We start from the raw sequence: 20,644 nt of genomic DNA, 5'->3' as shown, positions 1-20,644 counted from the left end.
TTCATTTGGGTACAGCATTGCATGACCATGCAATTACCAGTTGAAATAGCGCAGTGCTGAATAGCAAAAAATGGTCTGGTCAGGAAGGGGGTGGGGGCTAAATCTTCTGGAGCTGAAGTGGTTATGTTGATGTGGATAAAGAAACTCCATAAAAAATGTTTATTATAAAATTAAAAAAAAAGGACCAGTAAAGGAAGAAACATCAATTAGGTGTGCAAGTTTCTGTAATTCATATTAACATTTATTCACTCCAAAGTTTGCATTAACGATCCAGGTAAATATGAAGTGTTCTTAGGACTGCAACATGCAGCACTATTTAAATAGAACAATTTACATTGTTTAAGAAGTCATAAATTAAATAACTCCATTATACAGATCATTATCAGTTTCACACATCAACAGTTTGTAACCATCTATAAAACCTGGAGAAAATAGAATACCAAAATACACATATAATACATTCTGTTATCTGGGCTACTAGAAATGGACAAATCATCACACCAGTACTTTGGTCACAGTTAATCAGGCTTATATTGAGGACTTTAAATATATATTCATATTCACAATCATGGATACATTCAATAAAAACAGTTCAAAGAAAAAAAAAAAAAGAAAAAAAAGTGGATTCCCATAAATTAGATTTGATTAACCACTTTATGTCCAGCACAAGGGTACTTTCAGTTAAGCAATGGCCAGCTGCTCCACCTTGCCCTCCCCACCTTTTACCAAACACTGACCTCAAACAAGATAACCATTATCCTTGAGTTCTGCAAAATGTTGGCAGTGTTTTGCTGTTCTGGGAGCCAATCAGCAGTGAAGTACATCTAAACAGCCACTACATTTGTTTGGCCCAAGTTCTAACTAGAGCAGGTCACTAAGACTGCTTTCACTTTGATCTGCTTTTCTTCTGTTTTTGTGTTTAAAAAAAAAGGCTGAAGAAAAAAAACAACACATGACCATTAAATCCTAAGGAACGCTTTACACTCATCAGTTGCGTTTTTCAGAGTCCTGCTTGCTGCATTTTTGATGCAGTAAAAAAAAAAAAACCAAACAAAAACCACACACCTCCCCACTGAAATGAATGGAAAATTCACCAGTTTTTGATACGTTATTAAAAAAAAAAAAGGTAAGTTAAAAAAAAAAAAAAAAGCATAAATATGGAAAAAATACATATGCATTTTTACCACATTTTTGCAATGGAGCAGTGTGAAAGTAGCCAAATTCTGAAAAATGGGCAGTTTGAGAAGTGCAGCTTTGCTTTCGCCTACCTAATATAATGCTCCTCTAATTTTTTTTTTCTTGGGGAGTAGCTTGCAAGAATTTGTGTAAACATACCACAAGTGGACATAAAGTGGTTAATAAGTTTTCGGTTTAAATAAAGGACTCTTCCAACCCTTATAGGAACAATCTATTGTCTTGTGCATACATACTGCAGCATCCTTCTGTACATTTTAGTTGAAAAGAAGCATTCAGGTTTGTCTGGGATACAACAGCTCTGTTTCATTGTCTGCATAGTTCTCTATAAATCATCTTTGTGCTCAACAAGCATAAATATATGTTTAGCACACAAGTACAAAACTAAAACAGGAGGAAGCTGATAAAAAGGAAGGGGGAGTAACCTAGTGGATCTTGTGAGCTTGATGTGCTTCAAATGATAAAACACTTGAAGCTGCAAGAGCATTAAAAGAGACTGCACTTAGATTTTTATTTCAAAAGATCAGAGCATGGTGCAATGTGTAGAACCTAGCATCACCGTTTGGCAACCATACTGGTCTTGTTAACTGCTGGAAGCTTATTTTGGGTTGCTTCATCAGGTGTCTTTATAGTTAATATTGGGAAGCAGCTAGCCTTCTTTGGAGAAAATAAAAATAATTGATTTCATTTGATGAACACTGGTCATTCATAAAGGGTTAACTATAGCATTGACAGCATTTAAAACATATTTGCTCAACAAGTGCAAAACATAAAAGCTACGTATCCAGCCAGAAATTCTGCGAGCCAACAACATTTGCTACAAATTGCACATTGCTTCTGTCTTTATAAAAAGGGGCCACATCAGTCAGCAGTCAAGACCTGAAACTTGGTTTGAAAAGGCAAACTGCAAAGCTATCCCTACTCCATTCTACCAGGATTTTGTCACAATAGGATGTGATACACGGCTAGACATAGGGATAAAACGTTCATCTCCGTGTTTATTCATTGAACTAGGTTCAGATGAGTACCTGTTGTATTTTCACTGAACCAGAACTCAAAACTGTAGCGGATTCTAAACTGGACAATACAGGTACACCAGACAGTGAGAGAAAAGCAGTTTTCCTGGTAAACATAAAACGTACTATAAGCATGCATATATTCTGATTAATATAATAAACGGTAGCTGCTATGCTGTTTTAAAAAGAGTGGTGCAACTTTTCTGTTAACACACAAGTGTGGAAGTAGAATCTGAACTAGAAAACACTTTGTGACTAGACAACTCTTCTGTCGTACAGAAATAATATATTTTGCTATATAATCATCATATATATTAAAAGTATTTCTTTCCATAGTGGATTTACATAAACAATTTTTGGAAGATCTACACACTTTTTTTATAACAATATTGGGTTTTTAAACATTTGGCATAAGTGCATTTTTAAAAATGCAGCTTGATGTTCTGAACATCCCTGCGCTCTGAACCATGTAGGGAGGAGTCCAATGTACCTCTATTGGACAGTGGATACCACCACAGATAATACAACTGCAATGGACTGTCACAAAGCACTGCAGTTCTGCTTTTGAAGACCCAACTTAAATAAACTCAAGGTAAAAGCACAGAAAATTCAAGTATTTTAAATGCCTTCTTGTGCTTTTCTTCCCCATAAATTATTTTTATTCACAAGCAAAGTGCCTTTAAACTTAATAGAAATTTTGACTATTCCAGGAAAAGCAAATTCCATGGAACATCCCACCTTCCTCCTTACACATCATAGCCCTCTGGTCTTCTGGGAGTGCCTAATGTCTGTGTTGGCCAAATGCCTGTCCCCTCCTCCCATTACATAGCCTTTTATGTAGTGCCAGAAGAAGAATGAAGGGGAATACAATAGTGTGTCACTTAAGTGACAGCTCTGAATCTGCTTACATCATATCCAAGATGGCAGCTATCTCAAAGCTTTTGGGTGTCTACACAAGGGAGGCGTTTATAGGTATAGAACATGTAAAATACTCTCAATGCACATATAATTTTATGGGAAGATTTTTGTGACAGGGTCTCTAACACAGGAGGCAGTAAATGCATTCACCATACAGTTAACTACTAGTGGTCCTGCCTGTGACAATACCTCAAAAGCACATGGGAGTACAGGGCTTCAAGATGTGTCCCTTAGAACATGCTTTGTTGCCTATGTATGTAAACTATTGAAGTTATAGGTTAAAAAAATACATTGCTACGTTACTGAGCATCTGGAGCTTTGTGAGACAAAAATAAAAGTCAAAATCTATGACTTATGCCTCCATCTGTGATATAAGGCTTGCCAGTATTCTGTAATAGTAACCTTTAAATACCCAGAAGCCCACAGTCTGCCAATGTCAGGCACAACAGTGTGCAACTCATGGTTGTGCAGCCAGTCCAAAATTCGACTGGCACCTCTGAAAAATGATTAAACATCTATGCAACAAATCGGCAAAATTCATATATTAGGTTCTTCATTCACTAGGATTCTCATGAACACCACATTTATATATATATATAAATCAGATCTCCATATAGTTATACTTCATTTTCACGTATTTACAAGTAAAAACTGCCACATTAAAAGGGCAATCCAACCTAACCCCAGCAGCAGAGAGAATTATTTGATGATCTGTAGAATCAAAACATAATCTGTATTAATTACCTCTCTCTCTATAGATTTTTTTTTTTTCAAATATATCTTAAATGGGATTTGTTTTAAGTATTCTTTGGCTCTTACTCTCTATAGCTAACTATACCAAGTTGTGGTCATCTACTTATAATTGCACCATAACATAAAAGGGACACTTATGCCATTTAATATTCATTACGCATTTTTTTTTACACTGTTTTATTGCTGTCTGATCTTGTTTCAACACATAAGCACCAAAGGAAAACAAGCAGTGCTTAAGCGCTACAGAGCAGGTATACTGCCCAGAAGAGCTAAATCAATAGCAGCACACATCACTGGTTTACTTTTGCCATGTGTTTACAATCGGACACAAAGTTATAGGACAATGTACCCACAGCACTCTGATGTACCTGGGACAAGATATTTTTTGGCTTTATCTGGAAATGTCTGAGTACACTAAACATAATTTACCGAGAATTAAAAGAAAGGCTGCTACATGTAAGGGTACGGTAAAACATGTTAAGCTGACAAGTTTGCTTTTTAAATGGAGCACTCAGACTTCACACACAGAACTCCACAAAACTAATAAAAATTATGAGAACATGGAGGGCGATTCAAATAATGGAAGATAGAATGAATAAATCTTTGCCAACACAGATTTTAGAGCAAGTTAAAACATGTAAAGCACAACTTCAACCAAAACTTTGTTCACCATTGATTAGTTTTGGACAACACTGATAAGGAATAAAACCTCTGACAAGCTTTATTGTGGTTCCTGTAACCATTGAGAAGATTTTTCCTCTTCCTGCATGGTTACCAGAACAGGATATGTGCAAAATTTCTCCAACAGAGTCAATGCCAGAAAATAACTTTTTAAAGTAAAGTGGTGAATGTTGAGAACTTTTTAGGTTTTTGTTGCTGTCTGTCCCTGCTGGAATGAATGATCTCTTAATTTCCTGTTTAGTTGCCAACACAGAAAGCGAGGTGAAATCTCCCCAAAAAGGACACGAATGGCAATGAAAATATGACAATCCTTCTGTGTTAACCAAAACAAGTTTTAGACGGCGTTGGGCTTTAAGGTATTTTGTGTTGCGGTTAACACTTTAAATGACAGTTTATATTGAAAACCACACTTTAAAAAGTGAAAGAAAAGTATAAATCTAAACTTTTTTTAAAAATATTTACCCTCCCCCCTTTACCTATTCTAACTTGTATAAAAAAAAAATTCCACACTGGTCATGTGATCTCACAGCTCTGGCACCCCAGTGTCAGCGAGTGCGGCTGCAGTAGAGGAGGGAGTGCCAACAAGGACTGGGTCATGGAAGCCCATCAATGGCTCCTGGAAATCCCAGCCATTGCTGAGTGCTCCCTGATCCAGAGCTGCATAATCACGAGACAAGACTAGACCTTTTCTTCCACTTTAAAATAAAATACGTTTATAACTGGCTGCACCTGGCTTATACATGCAGTCAAAATGGATCTTCCAATTAGAAGTACCTACTTGAATTTACATTTTTGCACTCTTAAAACTTCAGGACATTGCATACAGTCAAACTTTGAATTATCAACACCTTCCTACACTGAGAGGGAGATTGAAACTGGGGACTCGGTTCTTAAATGCAGCAGTTAAAGCAAACCTGGCCTGGCCTAAAATCTCTCTAATAAATCTGTATCTGGAGAGCCTTGGATCCTATGCTCAGGTTGTACCATGCAGACAATAGGATTTTTAGATTTGCTGTAAAATCTTTCTTGGGAGTCCACTAAAAGGACAGCAGGATTGGACAATAGCAAACCAAAAACTATAGGCCAGCGAATGATATTCCCTCCTACTACCAGCATGCCTCAAGTTTGGTAGCAAAGCAGTAGCGAAAAAATAAATATCAACACAGATGTCAATGTGTTCTTGTTCAGATGTACAAATGTTTTCCAGGTGTTCTATAAACCTTGAGTTCTTTAGTACAGATGTAATGCAGACTGCCTGATATTTACCCTAGTACCATCTTGAATGCAGTCTGCTCGTACATATATTTTCCAAAAGTGTACTCAGATTTTCCAATGCTAAAAATCAAAAAACACAGAAGGGAGAGACCAGTGTCCCTCAAACTCAAAACAAAAGGATTTTACAGAAAGTATAAAATCCTCATTTTTTCCACATCTAAATTAAAGATATAGAAAGTCTTTTCACCCTCAAGACATCCAAACGTAGTCCAACCGAAGGGTGGGCAACACAACAAAAGCTACAGGCCCAAAAAAGACAAAATTGGGATTGCCTACAGCTCAAAGGAGACACCTAAATGACCTTATACCTTGAGCTGGTATCAGTTCATGACACAAGGTCTACCTGGTAGAGCTTACAGGATATGTGAACAGAAAACCAGGTGGCAGCCTTCCAAATTTGGTAAACAGATGCTGAATGCTGAAAAGGCAAGAAGCACTCCTAGATCTAATAGAGTGTGCCTTGAAAGGAAAGGGTTGAACCAAATCCTTGAGACCACAAGCTTGAATAATGGCCCTCGAGACAAAAGGCCTTAAAGATCTAGTAGAGTACATGGAGTGTCCACCAGGAGCTAGTTTGGCACACCACATTTCCCCGGGCCCGTCAAAAGCAATGAGGATCACCAAACTGTCTCCTATTTCGATCCTGTGAAGCAGACTAGGAAGAAGTTTTAGGGGAGGAAAGGGATAAATTAAAGGTGTACCGATTCCATGGAGCCACTAGACCATCCACTGCTTTCCCTAAAGATATATTTTACCTCAATACAAACCTGTCCAGTTTGCTGTTGAGCATGGTTCATTTGGCATCAAAAACCTGTGACGGAGGTCCTGAAACACCTCTGGGTGTAAAGACCACTCTCTTGGGTATAGGCACTGTTGGCTTAGAAAGTCTATACTTAAGATGTACAAGGTGGACAAGGAGGTGGGAACCTGAAGTTCTGCCCAGGAAAATACCTAATTTTGCCATGGTGACACTGCTGGCACCTCCCTGTTATGTACACCACCATGACATTGTCCGAATGAATCAGGATTGTACAACTTTCCAGAAGGATGGTCTAATGCTGCAGAGACCGCTAAATCACCCAAAGTTCCAGGATGTGCATCAGTAGACAGGGTTCCTCTAGGCACCAAGCCCCCCCTCCCCCCCCCTTACAAGCCCAACAAGCTGGCATCTCTCATTAAGAGCTTTAAAAAAATATGGGAATAACTTCTGATTCCAGAGCCAGATTTCTAAACCACCTGGAAAAAAAGGGACAACCTGGTCCTTGGTGCCAAATAATTCAGTCCAAGGAATTGATTGCCTTGGCCCAGGATACAGAATATTGCTTTTTGCTCTGGAGCTGGAGTGAAACTGGGCGAATAGTACTGCCTTGAAGGAGGCCACCATTAGGCCTAGTGCTCTCATGCCAAAGGGGAAAGGATGACTCCTAGACTGAAGACTTTAAATCTGAAAACCGAGAGTCTGAACCTTTCCCTGTGGAAGAAACACTCTGACCTGAGCGGAATCTAAAAATGATTAGTCAGTTCCCTCACAGTTTCTAAGGGTTCAGGATCCATCTGAACAGTTGTAATGTCTAGACAAAGATACACTGTCTGGACAGAACCTTAGCTGACTGCTCCATCAACAGGAGGTAATTTAGATATCCAACAATAGGAATGCCCTGACCATGCCACAGTGCTACTACTGGGACCAGCACCTTGGTGTAAACATGAACTCCAAAAACAGGCCAAATGGAAAGGTCATAAGCTGGTAGTCCAGGAGCCCCATAGCAAAACTTGGCTGCCCCTGAGAAGATGACATGCAGGTAAACAACCTTGAAGTTCCTAGAAGCCAATACATCTAACTGGTAAAGAGGTAATATCAAACCTGGTATATTTCATCTGGAATTTTAAGCTTGAAGACATTGAAAGCTTTGAGATCAAAGATGAACCTGGCTCAGGTGCCACTAAGGCCATGGGTATATTAGATGTAGATTCTGCGGGGAAGATACGGGCATGATTGTAGTAAAAACCCAAAAAGGTAAAAGGGAAAAAAAGGGAGGAACAGGTGGCCAACGGTGTTGAAGAGGACTTCAATAACAAAATTGACTCTAGAAACCGAGGGCAATAGGATACTAGGCTTCAGCTGTCAGCATTGTAAATTGCCACAGCAAACAGCCCACTGGGCTTGGCACACCAGTTACAGCAGGACTGTTCCCATGTGTCTAGATTTAAACATGTTGCAACGACATTGTGGTAAGGCAACTTATACGTCAAGGTACAAGGCAAGGCCTCAGGTATCCCATGACACCAAACTGCTGGTAGTAAATGAGTGTCAGATGGATGAAGTGACCAAAGTGACTGTATATTGAAAACAATGGAAGAAAGACAGAGTTCCTCATGGTTCTGTACAAGCAGGAACAGCAGGTTATATGCTTTCTTGATGATGTATTGTGGAAAAGTGTGGAGTGAGCAACATTTCACCCAGTGGATGATGTCAACATTCAGTTCCATTTTATAGTCACTCAGCAACCAATGTAAATGAGACGTCTCCTGGTACTCAGCCAAACTAAACTGCTCATGGACAGTCTTTAGAGAAAGGGCAAGAGCTGAGGCAAAGCTGGCTGCTCTAGAACTAGAAAATCGCTATGCAGCTAAGTTGTAACCAGAACAGGGTGTGGAAAGCACCCTACGTGGAAACCAGTGCCCAAAGTTCACTTTTAGGCAATGCCAGATAGCCGCAGTCAAAGAAACCAGCTCTCGCAGTTATGCAAAAAAAACAAAAAACAAAAAGTGCTAACAAGTATAGGCCAGTTTGTTTTTTTACATTACATCCTTCCTCCTCCTAGGACACTAGCTAAATAGTGGGGCATGCTCATAGTAGGAAAGGTCATCCTGATCTGCCTTACAGGTTGTTCGCTAGTGTCCAATCCTCCTATAGGCAGCAATATAACCCAAAAGTGAAAAAATTCCTGTGCTCCCCAAAATGAGAAAAAAAAAAAAAAAAATGGCTTTTGCCAAAATTGCTCATAGGAATAAATGACACCACAAAGCACCAAAGCATTTGTCAGCGCAGAATTACAATATGAACCTATTCTCATTCAACTATTAAATGGCTATTGAAGAGTTATGGCTTAATGTTAATTTATGAGCAGAGGTTCAGGCATCATACAGCCTGGGCCTAGGAATTATGGGACTCCACGGGGACAGACTTGAAGACAGAACTTACAACACTTCAGACTTGTTACATTACAAACATTTAGGCCAGGTAAGGCTCACATTATTGCGTAGCGGAACAAAAGTTCCCATGATGCAATTTTCACAAACTGATTTTCATGCCATTCTACATGCTGCATCGAGCTGCCCATGAGCGTTTGTCAACTGAAAAGAAGCTTGTGCTCTTTTTCAGGCAGCAAGCCTGTCACACGACAATTGCGGCAGAATCACATCTCGTTTGGGGTGCCACTAAAAAGGATAATGGCACCCAAATGCAGGTAGTGCCTTTTGCAGCGATCGCCATGCGATTTGGAATAGTGGGCAGAATCGTGCCGCTTCTGCCCACAGTTCCAAATTGGCTAAAGCATATTTCCAAACTAGATGAGTTTCATCAGTAAATTAAAAAAAGTGATTGCATTATAGGATAAGGGTCCATGACTGTTTACAAGGGGTCTGCTGGAGATGGGGACCACTTTGTTTTACTAACTTGTGGAATCCTAATAAAACAGGTGATTTAACAACTAGAGAGGTGCATCTTGGAAAAGAGACAAGAGCACTAAACTCTTTCCAGAGCTGGTCTTGAGATTCAGTCTGCTAAGCTAACCATATCAACCCAGTTGCATGAGTAACACCCATCTAATGTTTTACATAAGGAGGAATTGGGATGAGAAAAGTGTACACAAAAGCGAGTTAGCTTAGTCCATCCAGTATCAATTGATGTAAAAAAATTGTTAGGGAAGAATAAAAATGGGATAACCCTGACATACTGTATGTAAAATGAAACTTGTACAAACAACAGTACCAATCCCAAAGTGCAAACAATACTCTCCCCCCAAAAGAATGGCTGTACACTGAGCACAACTTGACTTGCTATCTTCTGCTTTTTAAAAGAAGCAGCCCAGTAGCAAGACAAATGGTAGGGGGATACATGAAACATATAACACAAAAGTAGACAAAATTTCATAACGGACACAAGTGCTGTAATCATTTCTTCCGTTCCTGGGTACAGCGGGGACAGAACCTAGAAATGCAAAAGTTATCTTGTTAGGCCTTCCAGATATACATTATTTTATTAAAAACATTATGATATTTGTTCAAATGATAGGTACTCAAAGCTGCTCACCTCCCCCTTTTGAATAGCCTTAAGAAGAAGGTCTCGTCCATACAGGGAATAGGCATACGTACCCCATGTGATACCTGTGTTTACCCACACAGGGATACACAGGTGTTCCAAGTATCTCTGTGCGGGTGGTCCCATTCAAGTGAATGGGGACGCGGTGGATGCACAGACACAGCCACTGCTCCCAATGTGAAATCTGTGCAGATGCATGGCCCCAAAGCATCCAGGGTGCAGTGCACCCACACCCTAACAAATGTCACAATGGGAGCAGCAGCCTAGTCTATGCAGCCGCTGTCGCAAATGACTTGAATGGGACTACTTGCACGGGGATGTATGGAACATCTGTGCATCCCCATGCAGGTAAACACGGCCATTGCATGGGGCAAAGTTGCATACACACTATGTGAACAAGGCCTAACACTCACCACTGATTAGCCTTTCCCTGGGTCTCCACAAGGCCAAGTGTCTCTGTAAATTTTTTTAGGTTTTCAGATAGACATGCTTTCCACAGAATTCTATGGTGCAGACATGCACACTTTGGTGGCTATAAGAACAGATGTGCAATACCTGGTCTAGTGGAAAAGTGCAGCAGTGGGGCCCAGGGATTGGCTGGTTTGTGGGCCTGGGGGGTTGACAGGTGTACAAAAGTAAAAACACCAGTTCACATTTTCACCAACTAAAAGGGTTCAAAGCATAAGTAGCTAACAAAAAAGAGTGAACAAATCAAGCACTAGGTAGTTCTCTTGCCACCCCTTTCAGCTATGTTTTTGCATATTTGTTTGGCAGTCAGAGTCCCATAACTTTGTTTTACAGTAGGTCTTTGTCTCCAATATATGTATAATAAGCTAAAACAGAGACTGTTTTTCTTAGCCAAGGTGACTACACATTTCTGTGAGATTTCATATTTGAAGGTCATTAGCTGTTATTACATACAAATTGTAGGTACCTAGGCACATAGAATTTACAGCAATATACTCCTATACCTATCCTGACCAAGTGAGTGGAATAGGATTTTAACTCCCTTTCTTATACAAATATTAGTGAAAATGTAGTACAAACCATTTTCCTTTTGGTTTAGTGGTGAGATCCACACATGCAAAATGAAACCACTCTATGGGACACTAGGAGGAAAAAAAAAAAAGAAGTCATTATTTTGTGAAGTACAGCCAAGTAATAACAGATTATAAAATCACAAAAAAGCCACTTCACCAGTATTTTAAAAAAGGATAAGTTCACCTTTTGACCATAAATAATAAATGCACTTTTTTTTTGCACATAAAAAAAATGTGCATTTGTTATTTTTAGTTGCAGGAACCTGTACAGCATTGCATCAGCGATCAGCAGTTGGCTGTTGCCATGCAGGTTTTTTGCAGACCTGTCAGTATATCTGCTTGTCCGTATAGGATGCCCGCAGCAGGCGAAGCATTGGAAACATGTTACACCCTAAAAACAGGTGGAATATGTAACATATTTCCAAAGATGAACGTATCCTTTAAAAAGCTGAAAACAGAAAATATCTGCAAAACAAATAAATACTTGCCTTTCCTGCTGCATTGGAGGTCATCTTGCTGAAGGTTTTTCTAAATTTGACACTTCAGGGAATATCAACATCCCCTGCTACACTTTGATTTCATTTGCCAGCTGCTTCATCACTACAGAAAGTAGCAATGTAAGGGGGCAGGAAACAAACTAGAGCACTGCAGGATACATCTAAAAGTGTGCTGGATGCTGAAGGTAAGTTAGCAAAATTGACTCTTCAGTGCAGTGTAGTTCACCAACATGAACAAGCAGGATAAGCAAGGCTTTGTAGGGACTGTTTTCAGCTTTTAAAAATGTGTAAGTTAAGAAGAGTTAAAACTAAATAAGTGTGTTATTTTTCCGTGTTTTTGCAGGATTACAGCTAAAACTAAAATTTAAATAGAAATATCTTACAGGATTATAGCTGTAGTCATCAACCAAAAGGTGTAACTTTCAAATGAATAATACAACCATTTTTTTTCTATTGCAAGAGTAATATATGAATAGGACACTTACATCTGGATTGTCACAGCCAATCATTTCTCCATAGGACACCTGATGACACAAGCAGTAGGTTGGTTCGTTGGGGTCGACAGGCATATCAAGGACATCAGAAGGATGTACAGACAATACTGCTTCTGAGAACGCTGGACTGTAAGATAACAAAATATATCATACAAAAAGGTGTTTGTAATAAAAACAGATGATGATCCAGGTATCTGCAAATACACACACACACACACACACACACACACACACACACACACTATAAATGAAGTGCTATATACCAGCCGCCATGCACTCTAAGTGACCCTCATACTAATCACATACCAAAATTATAAAACTAATCAATGCCATCCTGGTTAATTTATAAATACCATATCCCTAATCTTCTATTTGCAGACGTGAGTGATATGTAAATATTACCTAAAATAACATCAAAATGAACACTGACCATACATTAATGATCATTCATGTGCAAATAATGTGTATGAAGGAATTTCTATCTAATAGTATAGAATTGCAGGCTGTAATCAATTCTTCAAGATGTATAGCTGTAACAAGTATCAGAACTCTACCTCTGTGCTCCACAAACAGCTCTCTGTGAACCATCACCAGGTATGTATTTGGTCACAAAATGCTTTTTGATCTCCAAGCGGATAAAGAGCTCTTCTCCCCCAGTAACCACACTATCAATGATGGAGCTCTACTTCTACTACCTCCACCCACCATGAGTACAGGTGCTAAATTGCACCAGATATATACAGCCCCAAATAGATGTGACAATTGTTCACATGGTTTTGAAAATCTGGGCGCAGGATTGGAGACTTCATCCCTCTCAGATCACTTCAAAATCTCTGGGCTCCAGGTCCCAAAACAGACTTTATGAAACATTAAGAAAACTGAGAAGCCAGTTTCTTCTGCATGACACAAGCTCCCTGGAGCCCCTCAACCTGCCTGGCTTAGAATCCTCGGTCATAGTGTCTTTCTAGACCCTGGCACTGAAAATGCACTGCCAAGATAAACACCATTTACTTACAAAAACAAAAAAGAGAGTCATTGGGTCTGCTTATAAGAAGCAGAGAATCCCAAATCCAGCGAGAATGTTACCGCTCAAAAATTACCTAAACATGTGAAAGCTGCCAACTCTTCAGAAAATACTACATGCCTTGGTGTCCTAATCCAATTGCGTCCATAATACTGAAGCACTACATAAAACAAACAAGCAGCTCTAGAGTTCTGACAAATCTACGTGCTTGTTTCAGGTCAGTAATTAAAAGTATGACAGTCAGAAAAGACCAGGCTTGTAAGTCTCAGGCCAGAAAAGGCCTCCACCACCTGTTTCTCCGAACAGGGTTTTTTTAAAATTGATTTTAGGGCTACTCGTATCAGCCGAAGTAACATACAATGCAATCATATGGTTTGTCACACATCACCCCATTAATACGTTTGCATGGTCAGTGGTTTAAAGTACTGAAGCCATTTCATCAGAACAACCAGGCACCTAGCATTTTCAGAAACAAATCAGAGTAGGATTGTATTAGTTGTATTAGGTTTGCACTAGTTGCGTGCACTTCACACATGGCTAAAAACTTTGAATTCATTTATGTGCTTGTTTTGCTGTTCCTGACATCTCCTCACCCTCCTTTTAACTTCTTCTTCTTTACAGTGTCTTCTTCTGATACCCTACGGCCTCTGGAACCTCGCTTGTCTTTCTGTGATCGATTCTCTGCAAAACAAACATACAATTTTATGCACTGAAATGAGCATAACCCATCATACAGATCTGGTTTAAAAACGAGGGCCACATTTACAAAAAAAAAAAAAAAAAAAAAAAAAACACAAAAAGGGGGAAATAAAACACTTGCTTTTTATTCCACGTCCAGATGGGCTGTCAAACTCTGTCCCTTCCAATTTTTCTTTGAGGTCAGCTTCAAATCGTGCCAGGTCTGCATCTAGTCGTCTGATGTGTTTATCCACCTTTAAAAAGGTAAGAAAGAATTGTAATTGGTGGAGGGGGAATAATCAAGATTGATCATATAAACATCCAAAGCATCCCCAATTTACAGTACATGCAACACCATCACACTAGTGAAGATAATGCTAATATCAAACACCATCTGCCATTGCCTTTATTAGCAACCCCATCTGTGAGCATTACAGTAGAACTCCTCTTAATAAATTGGTTCTAAAGGCTGAAGTTTTTTGTTTTTTTTAAACTTTCATGCATTCTTAGACCTCATGTACACTGCCAGCTACTAAACTGACGTTGGGGAGCAGTTGAGCATTTTTTTTTTTAAGCCCCTGAACTCTCCTCCATGTTATCGTGTGTCCATGTACACAGTCGTTTAGAGGGGTTTACAGGCAGCCGAGTTTATAGGAATTTCTCTGAAAGCACAAAAACCGCGTTCAGAGTTTACCAGCATTTAAAATGCTAAACGCTAGTCAAGTTTAGCGCTTCAGTATTTATTAGTTTCAATGCCCAGAATAAAATTAAAATTCTGGCCAATGAAAAACTCCCAACACCAAATGCTGCTGAACTCTTCTAAACTGGTTTGAAAAAAAATGCAGCTTAGGTGAGTTTTTAAAGTGTTACTAAACCTACAACAGTAAAATCAGTCTGTATATGCAGTAAAGCATGCTTGTTATACTCACTGTGGAACCTAAGGGGTTAATCCTCTGCATAGTGTAAAAGGCTGTTTTATCCTTTCCTCTCTGCCCCTCTTGTTAAAATGACCACCTGATACAGCCTGAATCCGTAGACACATGCTCAGTCTGGTGTGTATTGCTAGAGAGGTGTTTTTTTTTTTTCTTTGGAGAGTGCATGTAAGCAGCCAAGGCTGATCAGCACTGTCCAGACAGAGGGTCAGGGGGTTTTACATCCTCCTAAAGCAGAAAGAAAATTCCTCCTACAAGCTTTAACCAGTGCTCTGCTGAAGTCACATGACTGCTCTAACTGCTGATGAGAAAAGTTATATAGCAGTTTATAATTACTAAAATAATTTAATTTCCATGTTGGGTACTGTGGGAGACCAGATATAGTGAATGCAGGCTCCTGGGTTTAGTATCACTTTAAAACGCAGATTTTCTCCTGTCAGGAGAAACAGCATTTACAATAAACCGGTGTGCATGAAGCCTAAACATGAAGGTAAAAAGACTTCTGTATCCAGCTCCCCCCCAATGCTCCCCCTTATACTTACTCAAGCCCCATCATGCAGTTCATGAGAGCAGCGGCTCTCTCTGCTCTGTCCCTCCTTACAGAGCAGATCCATACCAGAGGGAGCCCTTTGTTCCCATTGCGGTCAATCAAACTCTGACGAGGGAGCGAGGGCTGTGCCTATGGTCGCATGCAGCGGGTCTCAGGTGCAAGCCCACCTGAGTGCCCCCATAGGAAGCAAAATGTAGAACCCAAAAAGATATGGACCCATCCATTGCTGTCTGTCCTTCCTCTCCCCTGAAGCCACTGCCTGACACAGAAGAGCTGGATCACGTAACCAGACTGAAGCAACCCAAAAATAAGTATATGTATCTTTCTTCCACAGGTAAGTTAGTATAGGTATTAGATGTGGGGATGATAGCAGTTTTAAGTGTAGTTCGATCGATCCTGGAATTCTACTTTAAAGAGACATGGTAGAAGTTAATCTGACTAGTAAGGCATAAAGACATCGCGTAAGGCCAAGTTTTGGGAAGAACTTTTGCTTATCTGATATATAATAGAATTTATATATCAATGTAAATATAAGTTATAACTAAACTAGAGAAGGTTAGCTGAATTTTAACATCCACAGTGCTTTAACTGGATCGCTTAGGTACTTACCATCTCGTACGTCTGCATGGCTAACTGCACTTTATCGTCACTGTACTCCTTGCATTTGCTGTAGGCATTTTGAATGCGCTGTAAATGTTGCACTCTCTGTTCAGGGGTAAAGTCTCGTACTTTGTTTATGTATTCACTGGCCAAGGCATCAATCTCTTTCTTTTTATCTGTTCCAAAAGAAAATAAATCACCTTCATACAATATGTAAAGTCCATAATATCACCACAAACATACCAATAAACCTGTATTCTGGCTGCCCAATATCAGGTACCAGAATAACCCTACAATAGTTTTCCCTTTTCAGGCTTTTTAAACAGACCAGAAGGGGACTGATGGAAGGCAACATGTTTCTTTATCAGACATTCATGGATTCGTACTGCCTGATTATCAAAGAACCATTTGACCTGTTGGATGTCATCCTGGAAAGTATTTACAACAGGGTGTGTGTAACAAAAGGATGCATACCAAAATCCTTGTCCAGGGAGTTCACACAGACCCCCCAGCGGTGGGGCATGGAGATAAGAGCCTCAGCCCAGATTGTCTGGTGAAACAAACATTAAAAAGGACAGATTACATGGCTTCTAGCCAGAAGGAAGAAGCCAGATGTAGCCTGGAAATATTGACCTGGGTCACAATATAGCAATGCCCCCTGGTGGGGGCAACATACTTCCGGGAGGATGGCTGGGGTAATACTACACTTCCTAATGAATGAGGACAGCTCCTTATGAGTGAGACATTTGCTTATTGGGCAGAGGACTACATCAGGCGGGTAAAAGGGTGGGGTGGTGTGTGTGTGTGTGGTGCTTGAGAGGGCTTTTAAACACAGTTTTGGCCATGCTCCTGTCTTTGTCCATTTTTCCTATCGTAGATCCAGCTAAGATACTCAGCTTTGAGGACGAACTTACATAACATATCATCTTTGCTTTTCTTCCTATATACTCTGTAATATTGGTTTAGATTTCTCTGTTAGTGTTTTACTTCCTTTGTAAATAAGACCTTGCTTCTTTGAGCTTTGTGTTTGTTATTATAGCGAATATTGCAGTATATTGCGTCCATCAATATTGTGAAAGCTTATATATTTATTAATTATAGGAACCGATAAATAGTACATAATGTTGTTATGATAAATAGGGGGGATTCCAAGAAAACCAACCCCCGAATATTTATTTCAGGGACAAATAAGAGGTTTTGTTAATGTTTACCTACATATGTTTGTTTTCATACAAAGGCCCATCGTTCTCTTTGTGGATAAAACCGGTCAAGTGGCTGTCCCCTTTTCAACAAAGGTGCCTTCAACCCATGGTAATCTTGCAAACTTGTTGCTGGCCATAACTGGCTAGCAACAGGACCACTAAAAGTGTAATGCCAATACTCACCTATGTTTACACTGAGAAATTCTGCAGAATGTCGCTTGCCAGGAGATCAGGGTTTATGATCATGTGACCGCAATGATTGGCTGTCACAGTGGTCATATGGTCAGAGAGCTCACGATTAGCTATCCAATGGGTGCCGGCAATTGGGCCAGGACTGCACGTGTTCAACATGTTTGCTTACATTTTGGTACATCTGGTAAGTAAATATGCGGCCACTAGGTGTCAAGTCCCCTCGCATATTTGCATACCGCCGGCACCAAGAGGTTAAGAAATTTCCTGGGTGTACTTGGCCTACGACACCAAGAAGAATGCAATTGCAGACCACATACCCTCAGTCCTTTGATCCAGGTCACTCATGAGTTGGAAATTCCGCTGAAGCTCACATGGTAGATTTTCGATGCCTTAAAAAACAAAACAAAAAACACTTACAAAAGATAACATTTGTCTCTATGATAAACAGGGGACTAATAATTTCAGCAATGCTTAAAAGAAAAACCCTACTGACAAACTAAGTTTCCTTTCAAACAATATTACTACAAATTACACAAGCCTTTCTCATCCTTTTTACCCAATAGCAACCCCTAAAACACTTTCTGGTCTTGGGGACCGCTTACTAAAACCAAATTCATCTGGACTCAATGACGATAATGCTTCTTAAAAGCAGAGCTCCAGTCTCCTGAAAAATTAAAAAAGTGAAAAGGAGCAGCTATAAAAATTGTAGCCGATGACTTAAAAATAAGCAGCCACTAACCTGTCCCTCGATCCAGCGGTGTGCTCATCCCAGCCGGGTTCATCAGCCATCCTCTGTCCCCAGCATCTTAACTATAGGCAACCGTCTGTGTCAGCTTGAGTCTTCACAGCTGGAGGCCCACTGTGCATTGTGAATGGTTCCGCAGTGTTCTTGGACAGTCACTTGTCCCAGAAGACTGTGCAGGGAGGAGAACTTCTGCTTTTGATTGCCTAGGCCAGGGGTTCTCAAACTACGGACCGCCAGACACCCGGCACCAGCCGGCACATAGCTAGGCTACTCGCTGGGTCCTCAGCCATGAGGACCCAGTGAGCGCAGCCTGGAAGCCCCGAATTTCACCTGCTGCAGCCACAGGAGTAACAGGAGAGGAGATCACACCAGGCAAAGTACATTGTGGCGTCCAGTGAGCTACAGCGTCCAGTGCATTGCAGTGTCACGTGCGTTACAGTGTACAGTGCATTTTGATGTCTAGTGTGTTACAGCATACAGTGAATTTTAAATACTGTATTGTTTTTTGAGCTACAAATAAGATATGTGGTATGCATAGGAATTTGTTCATATTTTTTTTCAAAATATAGTACACCCCCCCAATAGTGTGAAGGTCAGTGAACTGGCCCCGTTTAGAACGTTGGAGGACCCCTGCATTACAGTGCATTGTGATGTCCAGTGCGTTACAGTGTCCAGTGCATTTTAAATATTGTAATTGTTTTTTTCCTGTTTTCTTGCACTACAAACATGAGTTGTGCGGTGTGCATAGGAAATTGTTCATTTTTTTTTTCAAACTATAGTCTGGCCCCCCCAACAGTTTGAAGGTCAGTGAACTGGCCACCTGTTTAAAAAGTTTGAGGACCCCTGGCCTAGGCAGTCGGAACAGCAGAGCTCCCCAAATGTGCCAATTAACAGGGAGCAGGGGACAAGCCCTTAAAATGGAAATTCCCCTTTTGGGTGGAGCTCCGCTTTAAGCTGAGTATATGTATCCAAAGTCAGCCAGTACAGAAGGAAAAAGCCGACTTTCAGTACATGTGTACTCCTCCAGAAGTTGGTAGACCAGCTTCTGTCAAACAGCCCTGCTGGTAAGCCAGTGGCTGCAGTGCTGAACTGTGTATTCCAAGGGGGTGGTTGGGGGGAGTCCCCACTGTCAAAATACAATAGTGTTGCAGGTATCCACATTGCTTGCACGACTTGGATCTGTGAATTTTTATTAAAAAAAATAAATAAAATAAAATAAAAATAAAAAACACACCACTACGTGTATACCCCGCTTAAGATTGGTGGCTGATAGGAAGACTGTAAATCTTGCATACAGTAAACAAGATAATTGGTCTTGTATCACTGACTATGCCAAGTGGTGTTGGAATTGGAACTATACAGCCACCCTCAGATGTGAGGTCAATCAGAAACAGCTCAAGGAACCCCTAGCAACCTCTAGAGGAATTCTAGGATGCCAAAGTCTTGGTTGGGAATGGCTGCTCTACAATCTTAGTAAGAACATTACAGTATATTTTTAGCGAAATGATCAATAGATAACAATATCTTGACACACATTTGTGTATTAAATGACACTTCATTGATAGTACAGCCAACTTTCACATTGTTATAGAAACATGACAAATGGCAGCATTAAACGTTAATTTCCTTACAGCAGAACTCTGGACACAGACCTCTTCATAAACAAACAAAAAAGTTACATCTGATCACGTGTGTTAAATGTGCAGATAGCTTCTTTTTAATGTACAATTTATCCATTTGAATGAATGCTGTACTTTCAGCCCACTGCAGCTCTCATACATAGAAAGTGTTTATTGCAGCCTCCTCCCTTTTCTATTCACAGAAGCCTGTGTATTCTGTGCAGAGACTTTATAAAAACTGGAGCAGCTGTGTTTGGAAAGCACTCAGCTTCTTTCATTTTCAAAGCTTAACTGAAGAAGCTGAATGTAGAAGAAGCTGATTGGTTGCCAGGCACAGGTGCTTCAGATTCTCTTTGTTCCAGAATTAGGGGTCTCCAAACTGGTCCCCTAGCTGTTGAAGTTCAATCATGACTCTGAGTCTTGCCTGTGGCTATCAGAGTCTTGCAAGGCCTCATGGGACTTTCAGTTCCTCAATACTTGGAGGGCCATAGTTTGGAGACCCCTATTCCAGGTAAATTCCCCCCAACTAATTTTTATGAAAGGATGAGGGAAGGTGAATGAAAGGATCCCTTCATTGTATGAGAGACAGAACTAATCAGCCGCAGCGTTGGAAGAAGAGAACTGTGGGTAGTTTTCAGCATCAATTAATTTAGGATTTGTACAGTAAACAGTGGTGATCTGGACCTACTGTCATGGCCCAAAATATCAGTACCCCTGCATTTCTGTCAGATAATGCACCACTTCGCCCAGAAAATTGTTTAAAGGCCTCATTTGTTTTTCTGACTATTGGGCTGAAACAACTAATCAACATAATCGATTAGTTGGTCAGCCAATTAGTTGGTCTGCATACATAATGTATTATTTATTTACATATCAGAAAATACAGTGCAGCACACATACAGCTCAGTAT

The 20,644-nt window shown here is 40.2% G+C and overlaps 1 protein-coding gene across 1 annotated transcript in view; it reads right to left on the bottom strand.

Moving 5' to 3' along the window:
• Positions 1 to 206: 206 nt before the first annotated feature.
• ING5 (inhibitor of growth family member 5) overlaps positions 207 to 20,644 on the bottom strand; it is a 30,635-nt gene continuing 10,197 nt past the window's right edge. Inside the window, exons 2-8 of the mRNA XM_089665707.1 lie at positions 17,688 to 17,759; positions 15,986 to 16,152; positions 14,037 to 14,148; positions 13,810 to 13,897; positions 12,184 to 12,319; positions 11,209 to 11,270; positions 207 to 10,050 (exon numbers count right to left, since the gene is read on the bottom strand). Coding sequence (XP_089521833.1) covers positions 10,014 to 10,050; positions 11,209 to 11,270; positions 12,184 to 12,319; positions 13,810 to 13,897; positions 14,037 to 14,148; positions 15,986 to 16,152; positions 17,688 to 17,759 — 674 coding nt within the window. The 3' untranslated portion in view covers positions 207 to 10,013. The remainder of the gene's footprint in view (positions 10,051 to 11,208; positions 11,271 to 12,183; positions 12,320 to 13,809; positions 13,898 to 14,036; positions 14,149 to 15,985; positions 16,153 to 17,687; positions 17,760 to 20,644) is intronic.

This window comes from Staurois parvus, unplaced genomic scaffold (genome assembly GCF_062004578.1).
Source record: "Staurois parvus isolate SC_StPar_1 unplaced genomic scaffold, SC_StPar_1.0 ptg000049l, whole genome shotgun sequence".
Classification (NCBI taxonomy): Eukaryota; Metazoa; Chordata; class Amphibia; order Anura; family Ranidae; genus Staurois; species Staurois parvus.
The sequence above is the reverse complement of the archived record's forward strand: the minus strand, read 5'-3'. Positions and strand labels throughout refer to the sequence as shown.